The sequence below is a fragment of the Pipistrellus kuhlii genome, unplaced genomic scaffold (assembly GCF_014108245.1).
Source record: "Pipistrellus kuhlii isolate mPipKuh1 unplaced genomic scaffold, mPipKuh1.p scaffold_m20_p_11, whole genome shotgun sequence".
In the NCBI taxonomy this organism is placed as follows: domain Eukaryota; kingdom Metazoa; phylum Chordata; class Mammalia; order Chiroptera; family Vespertilionidae; genus Pipistrellus; species Pipistrellus kuhlii.
Window position 1 is genome coordinate 23,230,019 of NW_023425416.1, and position 13,257 is coordinate 23,243,275.

Below are 13,257 nucleotides of genomic sequence, written 5' to 3' on the forward strand. Positions count from 1 at the left end.
TACGTTGATATATATGCAATTTGATATGTATGCTATTTTGTTGTATTGACAAAAAACTTCATATGTCAAATTTTCTGAAGGTGTTATCATAGATATTTTTACACTTAAAAATGTCGAATTTCATGCCAAAAAAAAAAAAAAAAGCATTTGTGAGAAGTTTTCATTCATTCCTTTATTTTGAAGAAAAGTGCTGCTGAATACTTTGGGAAGTATTATTAACTGATACACCTAGTATATATGCACATTACTATTCTAGGCTCCTGCCTTCTTGGGTCTTATAGTGTAGTGAGAAAAAGACAGTGTCAGGTAATGATAATTGTTGTGAAGAAAAACACTAAAAGGAGAGATTGACAGGGATGAGGAAGTGCTCTTTCAACTGGATGATCAGAGGAGTCCTCTTTAAGAGGAAATGACATTTAGTAAGAGCAATGCTCTTAAATCTCAATCCAAGCAGCCAGCCATGTGTGTATCTGGAGAAAGAGCATTCTAGGTAGAGGCTGTCCCTCGAAATACATCCTAGATCCAGCCACTTTTCCCCATCTCCAATATGTCATTTGGTACTAATTAGGATACAGGGCAGAGGATAAATTAAAGAAGACTTTTCGTATTTGTCTTGTGCAACTTGGTAAAGAGGAACTCTTGCGGTAGTGTAGGATTTTGGGGTATACTGGAAAATCGTTTTGAATATATTAAAGTTGAGGGACCTAATAACATCACAGTAGAGATATTGGCTAGGCAGTTTGGTAAGTGACTCTGGAGCTCAGGGTAAGGCTTGGGACTGGATATAGAAATTTTTGTAGTCATTTCATATTAAATTATTTTAAAGCAGAGGGAGTATATGAGATTATTTAGTACATGAATGGTTAGAGAATACATGAGGACCAAGGAGACTAAAGGAATGGCCAGAAAAGAAGGAGGCAGTGTTATCCCGATGATCTGGACACCAGCGAAGGAAGTGTTTCAAGAAAGAGAGAGTGATCAGTTATGTCACATGTCACTGAAAAGTGACTCTGATATAGAAGATATTGCCTGGTCTTAAGGTGGCATCTTAGACATATATTCAGTTACTTACGTCTTACTTTTTTTGTTTTCCATTTTGCAGTTCTTTTATGAGAAAAGTGTTTTTGTGAGGAGTTAGTTGCATGTTTTCCATGCCATACTTGGTCTCTTATGGTTGTAAGCAATAGAGTATGAGGTGTGTTTTGTTTTGTTTTTTTGCCTTGTTCAAAATAGCTTATGGCCGAAACCGGTTTGGCTCAGCGGTAGAGTGTCGGTCTGCGGACTTAAAGGTCCCAGGTTCGATTCCAGTCAAAGGCATGTACCTTGGTTGTGGGCACATCCCCAGTAGGGGGTGTGCAAGAGGCAGCTGGTCGATGTTTCTCTCTCATCGATGTTTCTAGCTCTCTATCTCTCTCCCTTTCTCTCTGTAAGAAAATCAATAAAATATATTTAAAAAAAATAAAATGATGCTATTTAAAAAAAAAAAATAGCTTATGGCAAAAGTGGAACATGCTGGTTCACATAATGAAAGTCTGGAGTACTCTGGCTTCAGACACCGCTGGATTCAGGGGATCAAATGATGGTGTCAGAGCTCTGTTTTTCTTTTCCACCTCTTGCCTCTATATGGTGGCATAACGGCCTACATTGGCCTTAGGATGTTTGTCTCAGAGGAAGAGAGGGAAGTTTTCTTTTTTAGCATTTATATTTCAGATTCCATGCAGAAGCTTTGGTTGCTTTTGTTGCTTGGCCTACTGCTTAGACAAGTGAGTGTGAAGAAGGAAATTGGTACCATAAATAGCCAGATCTACTACTGTTATGGTACCAAGGCACAATTGTGACACTAAGATGAAGAGTCCTACCAGAACTTTATGGATTGTGGCACAGATTACTACTCTGCTGAGATGGCAATATATTCATTGTATCTAGGATAAAATAAATTGTTACTCAGTAGTATCTAGTATCCAGTGATAATCTTCTAGACCAGTGTTTCCCAAAGTGTGGTACGGGTACCCCCAAGGGTATGGGAAGAGTTTGGTGGGGATATGCACTGCACCATGCTTAGCTGCGCCTAATTCTACGTTCTCATGAGTACGAGGGGTACTCAGTGTTACAAAAATTATAGAAGGGGTACACGTATGTCAAAAGTTTGGGAAACACTGTTAAGAATCTAGACCAATGGCTCTCAATCTTTCTAATGCCATGACCCTTTAATATAGTTCCTCATGTTGTGGTGACCCCCAATCATAAAATTATTTTTGTTGCTACTTCATAACTGTAATTTTGCTACTGTTATGAATCATAACATTAGAAAGGTTGAGAACCACTGTTCTAGACCCAAAATGAACATGTGTCTAACTTAAGCTCATTCATTATACAGTAAAGAATTTGAAACTTAACATGAGGTGTATTTTGGTTTATTTGCCTTGTCAAGAATTTCTTTAAAAGTATGAATGCCATATGCTCATAAAAAATTAGAAAATACGGATAAAGAAAAGAAACTAGAGATTATGAGCAAAAATTTAGCTGGTATATATACAAATATATACATATAGATATAAAATTATGTATGTTACATATTTTATTAATTTTAATATCTTTTATTTAACTCAGTTTCATAAAAATATTGTCATGTAATCCATACAAAAATATTTCCCCCTTTATTGAATTTATTGGGGTGACATTAGTTAATAAAATTATATAGGTTTCAGGTGTTCAATTCTCCATTATCTGTATGTTACATATTTTTAGTAAAAATGAGGTCATGCTATTTTGTAATCTAGTTAGCTTAATCTCTGATGAATGTTTTTTCTTGTCTTGATAACTCTGCAACATAATTTTATTTATTTTAAAAATATATTTTATTTATTTTTTACAGAGAGGAAGGGAGAGGGATAGATAGTTAGAAACATCGGTGAGAGAAACACCGATCAGCTGCCTCCTGCACACCCACCTCTGGGTATGTATCCGCAACCAAGGTACATTGCTTGATTGGAATCGAACCTGGGACCCTTCAGTCCACAGGCTGATGCTCTATCCACTGAGCCAAACTGGGTAGGACTGCAACATTATTTTAAATGGATGTTTTGTGTTATATGGACATTATACCAGTTTTCTAATATTGACCATTAAATTAAAATTTTTTTTAATTTTGTTTATTTGTTGGATTATTTCCATGAGGCAGAGTCTTAGGAAGTTACTGTTTCCAAGGGTGTGCTTTCTGGGAATTTTTTTTATAACATATTTTTATGATTTCAGAGACGAAGGGAGAGAGAGATAGAAACATCAATGATGAGAAAGAATAGTTGATTGGCTGCCTCCTATACGTCACGGGATCAAGCCTACACATGTGGCCTTAACCAGAATCAAACCTGGGACCTTTCAGTCAAAAGGCTGATGGATCTATCCACCGAGCCAAACCGCCTAGGTCTTTCTGGGTAGACTTTTGACTCATATTGCTAAATTGCATTTCGAAAAGATTGCATCAATTTATGTATAAACCAGTGGAATATTCAAGTGACATTTCCATTTTCATTTTAGAGAAAGAGAGAGGGATAGAGAGTTAGAAACATCGATGAGAGGGAATCATCGATCACCTGCCTCCTGCACACCCCCCACTGGGGATGTGCCCACAACCAAGGCACATGCCCTTTACCGGAATCGAACCCGGGACCCTTCAGTCCTCAGGTCGGTGCTCTATCCACTGAGCCAAACCGGTTTCAGCGTCCATTTATTTTCTTTTTAATCCTTGCCAATCTAGTCAGTAAAAATGGTATGTCACTTATTAAGTTCTCTGATTGCATTGCTAATTAGGTTATACTGGTATTCTATATGTTTATACATCATTATCATTTCTCTTTTATAAGTTGTCTAGTTAGTATTGAAGTGTTAAAAGCCACTGTCATTTGAATAATTGTCCATACTTGAACATTGCTTTGCTATCAACAAACATGTTCACATAATTTTTTATTTCATCCAGAAGCCGAGTTTTTTGTACACATATGAACTATCCCCATTTTGCAGCTACTGTTCAAGATCACCCTACTTGTGAATGGTAGAGCTCTGATTTTTTTTCTTTCAGTTATGTTGATCTGAAATGTTAAATATTAGTGCTGTTATAATGCTGTTATTGGGGAATATGGTTTCATTCTTAAAAATCTGGCTTGGACCCCTAGCCAGTTTGGCTCAGTGGATAGAGTGTCGACCTACAGACCGAAGAGTCCCAGGTTTGATTCCGGTCCGGGGCATGTACCTTGGTTGCGGGCACATACCTAGAGGGGAGTGTGCAGGAGGCAGCTGATTGTTGTTTCTCTCTCATTCACGTTTCTAACTCTCTATCCCTCTCCCTTCCTTTCTGTAAAAGATCAATAAAATATATATATTTTTAAAATCTCACTTGGATATTTTTAATTGAACAGTTTATGACTGATTATTGTATGCAACACAATGTTTAAATATCCACATAGAAAACTTCCTCAGGACCTTATTAGATGAAAAAACTTACATAAAATGAGTTCACTTTTTTCTCTTGCTCTGTGAAACATTATAGAGAGACTAGAGGCCTGATGCACGGAATTTGTGCAAGAGTAGACCTTCCTTCCCCCTGCCACTGGCAGGCACTTGGGACCTGGGCTTCCCGTATAGCCTGTCTTTGTCCGGAAGGGTGTCTGGTCTAATTAGCATATTATGCTTTTATTATTATAGAATTATTATAGATCCTTTTTAAATAAGGAAAGAATAGCTAACATTTGTTCTTTTTAACTTTTATTATTTAAGGTATTATAAATAGTAGTACATATGTCTCTTTCCCCCCCCCCCATTGACTCCCCCACCCGCTTCCCCTACCCCTGGTATGTGCCTTAACCTCCTCATCCTCCCTCCCCTGTCTTTATATCTATCTATCTATCTATCTATCTAATTCTATTTATTTATTTATTTATTTATTTATTTATTTATTTTTACAGAGAGGAAGAGAGAGGGATAGAGAGTTAGAAACATCGATGAGAGAGTATCATTGATCCGCTGCCTCTTGCACACCCCCTACTGGAGATGTGCCTGCAGCCAAGGTACATGCCCCTGACCGTAATCGAACCCGGGACCTTTCAGTCCACAGGCCGACGCTCTATCCACTAGCCAAACCGGTTTCGGCTTCCCTCCCCTGTCTTGCATCTACTGGTTGTGCTCATATGCATGCATACAAATTCTAACATTTTTAATGCCTTTCCTAGCAACCCTTTTTACTGTCAAACAATCTACTTTTTCTTTGAGTCTTTATAAAGTGTTTATGAAAGCAGAAATTAATACACTTTTAAGTTTTAGTAAATTTTGGTAGTATTTATATAAGCTCTGAATACAGTCACCTTCCCTCCATCTATGACAGCAAAATTAGTAGACAGTATTGACTCACAATTGACCTTTGAGAGTATAATTCGTTAGTTATTAAGGTGCAGGTGTACAGCTCCTTAAAAAGGTTCTAAATTTGTTTGTTGCTTCTCTGCAGAAGTTGGACATTAAGAGCAGGTGTTTAAACCTAACAGTAACTCAATAACTGAACTTTCGACTGTGAATATGTGGTTTTACTTGAGGTTTTTACCGTTAACTTTGTATAATAACAAAAAGGGATAAACTTACGCTTTTGCAGTTATTGAAATACATGTACTTAACAGTCACATTGTACTAAGCATGGAATATGTTGGAGGCTGCCTTGGCCTTCTTTCTTTTTACAATAGAACACCAAGAGAAGTTTGACCTTCTTTTCTCTTTATAGCAGAAGAGTTTGAAAGTAGAGGCATGTTAGTGATGCCACAGTAAACTCTTGGCATTTATAAATTAAACACTTAATATTAGGCCTTGTGAGCCACTGTGGAAATGTATGTAGTGGTAATTTGCAAATTTACAATAGTTGCAAAGGTTTTTCCTTTACTTCTAACAGAATACTTGTAAGAAGCTAGACAGAAGTAAGTCTCTACATCATTTATCTACATAGAATTAAAAAGCTTTGTTTTAGATGTCTTTGCCCAGCTGGCATCATAAAAATTTAATATTAGATGCTAGAGATAGGTTTGCATCAGAATTACTTTTCCATGATATGAATATTTAGAAATATTCCTGATAAACATCTCTTGACAAAAATAGAAACAGTTGTTAGTAGAGCATTTGAATTACCAAATAAGGAAATAACTAGCCCTTACATCATGAAATTGTAAAGTATCAAACAAGCCGAAACCAGTTTGGCTCAGTGGATAGAGCGTCAGTCTGCGGACTGAAAGGTCCCACGTTCGATTCCGGTCAGGGGCATGTATATTGGTTGCGGGCGCATGCCCAGTAGGGGTTGTGCAGGAGGCAGCTGGTCGATGTTTCTCTCTCATCCCTTTCCCTTCCTCTCTGTGGAAAATCAATAAAATATATTTTAAAAAAAAGAATATAAGGTATCAAACAAGCACTTATATAGAATATGTAATGTAAAGCAGTGGGTAGGTTAACAATGTAAGACAGATGGGCAGATATAAAGTTATAAAGCTTTGTGTGCTTTGAAATCCTTTCAGTGTGGTAGTACTTGGAAAGAATATTTGATGTACCAAATTAGTATTTCTGTTTCATGATTACAAATCTACAGGGATTAAAACAATAATATAAGAGTAATAGCAGCTGAAACTGGTTTGGCTCAGTGGATTGAGCGTCGGCCTTTGGACTGAAAAGTCCCAGGTTGGATTCTGGTCAAGGGCATGTACCTTGGTTGCGGGCACATCCCCAGTAGGGGGTGTGCAGGAGGCAGCTGATCAATGCTTCTCTCTTATCGATGTTTCTAACTCTATCCCTCTCCCTTCCTCTCTGTAAAATAAAATAAAATAATATATATATATATATATATATATATATATATATATATATATATATATATTTTTTTTTTTTTTTAAGAGTAATAGAACCGTTTCTTGGATGCTTGCTTTGTCAGATTTTCTAAAATGGCATGCCCCCTACCCCTGACTCTATCATAAATTGTAAAATTGTGTTTGATGATACCACCATATTCACTGATCCAAGTGGTCCGGTAGACACCTCGCTAAATGAAATAGATTATCTGAATGTGAATTTATAAACACACTTGCTATAGGTAGTCCCTCAAGTATCATACTAATAATGAATGTTAACCTAAGCATTGGACTTGAGCCAATGGACTTTACCTCTGCATTGTGTTGTTATATTTTTTGGTAACTTAAAAAAAATTTTTTTATTGGTTTTAGAGAGGAAGGGAGAGGGATAGAGAGATAGAAACATCATCAATGAGAGGGAATCATTAATTGGCTTCCTCCTGCACACCCCACACTGGGGATCAAGGCACAACTTGGGCATGTGCCCTAACCTGGAATCAAACCATGACCTCCTGGTTCTAGGTTGATGCTCAACCCCTGAACCATGCCAGCTGGGCGTGGTAACTTTTTTTTCTTTAAGATATTACATATGAGTCCTTATCCCCATCTTGCCCTCCACACATCTCCCCCACACACACACACACATACACACTGCTCATGCCCTCACCTTCCTGGTGTCTGTGTCCACTTATTAGGCTTATATGCAATCATGCAAATCTTTTGGTTGATTTCTCCCCCTTACCTCCACCCTCCACTACCTTCCCTTTGAGGTTTGAGGTTCTGATTGATGCTTTTCTGTCTCTGGATTTGTTTTTGTTCATCAGTTTATGTTGTTTATTATATTCCACAAATGAGTGAGATCATGTGATATTTATCTTTATCCAACTGACTTATTTAACTTAGCATAATGCTCTCCAGATCCATCCATGCTGTTGCAAATGGTAGGAGTTCCTTCCTTTTTACAGCAGCATAGTATTCCATTGTGTAAATGTACCACATTCTTTTAATCCACTCATCTGCTGATGGGCGTGTAGGCTGTTTCCAAATCTTAGCTATTGTAAATTGTGCTGCTATGAACATAGAGGTACATATATCCTTTCTGATTGGTGTTTCTATTAATAGTTTCTTGGGATCTATTCCTAGAAGTGGGGTCCCTGAGAGTTTGGGCATGGTAACTTTTTTAAACAGAGAAAAAAACATATTCCTTGGGGAAAGGTGAGGGATTGAGAAGACAGGTTCTGGGTAAAAATTATTACGATAGTAACGAGTTGCTAGGCCTGCCTAGGATAGAAACATAGGCACTACCACAGGAGACAGCTACTGTCTGAGGCTCAGCAGACCAGTTCATGCACCACATGAAGCTGTAGAGATCCAAGCCATAAAAGTCTTCCAGCTCATCTTAAAACAAGTCCCACTCATCTTCAAAGTTTCATTGTGTTATTAATGGTCTTTATTTGGTCCATTACATGTCATAATGTTGAAAAGCATCATAGGCAGTGATTCTGAATAGTAAAAATGAAGGGAAGTTGTGAGGGTAAGAAATTTTGGTATATCTATTGGCAACTTCTTGGCTGCCACGGTGTTTACAAAACTGTTAGTAGTAAAACCTATAGACCTTAGTTTCCTCATAACTAACATTTAAAAATTTCTACTTTATCTGGGCAATTCATATTTTCCTCATTCAAGCAATATGGCAACATTTTCTTTTTAATCCTCCTGTAGTTGTAATTAATTCAGTTTTATGTGATTATGTTAATATTTAATATGGACCTCTAGTGGAAGGTATGAAATGGCTTATTAAGTGATCATCTAATACTTAGATCTTTTTAACTTTTAAAAAACTATTTTATCCAGGTTGGTTTGAGTTCCACAAATGCAGAATTAAGAGGATTTACAGATCAGAACCTCAGTCCGACAAAAGGTAAGGACAGTTGAATAAAATTTTCTGCATTGAGCTAATTTTATTGCATTTTTTTATAAAACATGAAGGCACATGCATTACTTTATGTATAATAATATTTATATACTATTACTGTGTTGTTATCATTCACCAAATGACTTGTATAACATGAAAAATCAGTTACCTCTGACGGGTAGAGAGTGTTTACCTTTCTCCATCTCTTTCCTAAGAGGCCTCTAAGACCATATTTGATCAGTGATCCTATTACAATTGAAACTTTTTAAGTAATTTTCTTCTTGATTTTCTTGTTTGAGAGCACTTCTTAGTGGTAAGGAACTACTGTAGAATGATTGAATGTGTTATTATCCTGTGTCTATTGGAAGAATATATCAGAAATCTGACCCACTAGTACAGGAACTTAGGTAGGACACTGGTCATCTTTCAATATATATTTTTGTAGAGATAACATACTGAAATATTTATGCTTGAAATGATATGATACCTGTGATTGGCTTCAAAATAATCCACTGGGAGAAGAATAAAGTGGGTGGAATTATAGATAAAACAAAATTGTCTGTGGGTTGATTGTTTAAACTGGGTGATAGCTATATGGGGTTTCATTATTTATTTCTCTCTTCCTTTATATATATTTGAAATTTCCCATTATAAAAGGTAGGAGCAAAATGCATGCCATTACAATGTAATAGAAACATCAGCTTCCTCAAGGGTTTAATGTCTAAGGTGAGCTATATACCCTGAAGAGAAGGCTAGAGAAGTCTGTATTTCAGTATAAAAATGTTTGGCTTAATAATAATGATCTGTAGAATTACTCTGAGAGTTTATATATATATTGTAAAGCAATAAAAGAGATACTTCAACCCTTGATGCTTCTCAGTCCCCGTCTCTCCCTCCCCCACCTCTCCCACCAAATTTTTACTGTGATAAAATGCACATATAAAATTTACCACTTTAACTATTATTACATATACAGTTAAGTAGTATTGAGTACATTCATATTGTGCTACCATCATCACCATTCACATCCATAACTCTTCATCTTGTAAAACTAAAACTCTATCCCCATTGAATAATTAAATCCATATTTCCTTCTCTCCAGCCCTTGGCAACCACCATTCTATTTTGCCTTTATGCTTCTGACTACTATAGGTACCTCATATAAGTAGAATTATACAGTTTTTGGTTTTTTTTGTGTGTGACTGCCTTATTTAAGTTAGCATAATGACCTCAAAGTTTATCCATGTTGAAGCACGAGTCTGCATTTCCTTCCTTTTGGAGGCTTAATATCCCATTGTATGTATATACAGAGGTAGGAAAAAAGTGGATTTACAGTTGTTTGGGAAATAATAATACAAAAACAAACTCTTTTATGTACTACTTTGCCCACCCCACCTTGTATTCCCCACCTTATCCACAGTATGGTTTCAGTTATCCACAGTCTGAAAATATTAAATGGAAAATTCCAGAAATAATTCATAAGTTTTGAATTGTGCGCTGAAATTAAATTTTATGCTGTTCCACCTGGGGCATGAATCATCCCTTTGTCCAGTGTACCCACACTGTAGATGTTCCCTGCCCTTTCGTCACTTAGTAGCCTGACCAAAATGAAAGTGATTATTTTACCCTCTCAAAATATGCTCTCCCATTTTTCTTATCTTACTGAATAGTACTACCACCCACCATTTGCCCAAACCAGAAACTGAGGCATCCATCATCTTTGACTCCTTTTTCTTTCTCTCTACTTCCAATCAAATCAGTTAAAAGTCTTGTTTCTTTCACCTCTTAAATCTCTCAGCCTCCCCACCCACTTTCTCTATTTTCATTGCTACTATCTTAGTTCAGACCACTATAAACCATTTTTCTGGGTCAGTGCAGCTCTTTTCTTTACTTCCAGATTTATTTCTTTGTATTTTATTCATTGTACTATAGTACATACTTTCTTCTCAAATACAAATCAGAAGAAGTCTTTTCATGTTAAAAAAACAAAACAAAACAAAAAAACACAAAAAACACAACAAAGCAAAAAGCATTTAGTAGTTCCTTATTACCCTCAAGGTGAAGTCCAAACTCCAATTTAAAAGATATGGTTCTTGCTTTCACTTTAGCGTTATCTTAGACACCTATGCTTCTGGCATACTGAGCTCCATTCTCTGTCTCACTGTATGTTCTTCTCTGTTCCTGGAATGTTAAGCCTCTCTACAACATCTTCCACTTCACTCCAGACACACACACACACACACACACACACACACACACACACACTCTCTCTCTCTCTCTCTCTCTCTCTCTCTCTCTCTCACACTCACACACACACACTCACACACACTCGCTCTCTCTCACACACACACACACACACACACACACACACACACTCTCTCTCTCTCTCTCTCTCTCTCTCTCTCACACACACACACACACACACACACACACACTCACACACTCACACTCTAGAGGTCTGGTGCACAAAATTTGTGCATTTGGGGAGGGGTTCCTTAGCCTGGCCTGCACCCTCTTGTAGTCCGGGAGCCCTTGGGGGGATGTCTGACTGGCAGCTTAGGCCCGCTCCCTCTGGGCCTGCGCCAACAGTTGGACATCCTTAGCACTGCCACGGAGGCGAGAGAGGCTCCTGCTACCACCACTGTACTCACCAGCCATGAGCATCTGCCCCCTGGTGGTCAGTGCGCATCATAGTTACCGGTCATTTTGCCATTCGGTTGATTTGCATATTAGCCTTTTATTATATAGGATTTCACCTGGATAATTTCTGTTCATGTTTTGCATATCAGTTTGTCTTATTTCAGCTTGGCCCATAAATCTCTAATAGCTCTACTTATTTTTATTGTAGCATTTACCACACTGTACTTTACTGGCATACTTATTGGTCCCTACCTGATTCCATGAAGTCAGAGACTTTGTCTTATTCATCATTGTATCTCTAGGACAGTATTTCAGAGTATCTGTCCCATAGGATATGTCCCAAATTAGGAACTTTGTTGAAGTTCTCATTAAATTCCTTGAACATCCTCAGAACCATTGTTTTGATCTCTGTATCTGGTAGTTTACTTGCTTCCATTTCATTTATTTCTTTTTCTACAGATCTCTTCTGTTCTGTACCTACTTGTTACTGTGCCTCCTTTGTGTTAACCTTTGGCCTCTATACATATTTTATTATTGTCCTGATTGCATTATATTGTGTTTCTTTATACTATTGTCCTTTTATTTACTGGACTCTGAGCTTCTTGAAGGCAGGGTTCTTTTTCATGTTTTTGTCTTCAGACTCTAGCTTGATGTTATACATACTCAGTAAATATTGAAATGCAAAAGCTTGTTTGGTCATAACATTCCCATTTTGAGTTAATCTTATGAGTTAAGGTTTGTGTCTAGATTTATTTGTTTATTTATTTGCTGGTGGATGTCTGTTTGTCCCCAGTTTCATTTGTTGGAAAGTCTCTTCTTTCTTCATTGAATTGTCTTTGCACCTTTGTCAAAGTTGAGTTAAATATATTTGTGTAGATCTATTTCTGGGCTCTCTGTTCTTTTGCTGATACCACAATATATATTTATAGTAAGTCTTAAAATTGAATAGTGTCAGTCTTCCAGCTTTTCTTCAATATTGTGTTGGTAGCCTGGCCAATGTGGTTCAGTAGTTGAGCATCACTCAGGAGGTCACAGTTCAAGTCCCGATTGGGGCACATGCCCAGGTTGTAGGTTCCATTCCCAATAGGGGGTGTACAGGAGGCAGCCAGTTGATAATTTTCTCTCATTATTGATGTTTCTATCTCTCCCTCCCTCTCTGAAATCAATAAAAATATATTATTTAAAATATATATATTGTGTTGACTATTCTGAGTTTTTTTTGCCTTTCTGTAAAAATTTTAGAATCAGTTTGTTGACATCCACAAGATAAGTGACTGGGGTTTCGATTGAGATTGCATTGAATCTGTACATCAAGTTAGGAATAAATAACACCTTGACAGTATTGATTCTTCCTATTCAGGAACGTGGAATATTTCCATTAATTAGGAAGCATTTTGTGGACAAGGTGGTAGGAACAAAGGGAATTTAGAGTTCTACCACAAGTGTTGTTGGAATGGCTCCCTGTAGGACTTTTCTGTGTTCTATTGTGAGAACTTCATTATTTTATGAGAAAATGTTAAAAAGAAGCTGAAAGGTGAAAGGGTAGAGATTATTTGAGTGTTCAAAATCTTAATATACAGCAACTTATATATTTTAGAGTAATGCATTTAATTAAAAAGGCTGGCCCACCATGGCCAGTGTGGCTCAGTTGGTTGAGCGTTGTCCCATGCGCTGAGAGGTCGCCTGTTTGATTTCTGGTCAAGGCCCATGCCCATATTGCAGGCTTGATCTGTGGTAGGGCGTGTGCTAGAAGCAGCCCATCAATGTTTTTCCCTCTCCCTTTCTTTTTCTGAAATCAATAAAGACAAAAAAATTAGGCTGGGCCTTGCCAGG

General features: G+C 37.2%; 1 protein-coding gene across 4 annotated transcripts in view; it reads left to right on the plus strand.

Moving 5' to 3' along the window:
* Window positions 1-13,257, plus strand: part of TFDP2 (transcription factor Dp-2) — a 115,041-nt gene that overhangs the window by 30,324 nt on the left and 71,460 nt on the right. For all 4 annotated transcript variants that reach the window (XM_036431238.2, XM_036431245.2, XM_036431243.2 and 1 more), the window contains exon 3: window positions 8,724-8,790. In XM_036431238.2, the coding sequence (XP_036287131.1) occupies window positions 8,724-8,790 (67 nt within the window). The remainder of the gene's footprint in view (window positions 1-8,723; window positions 8,791-13,257) is intronic.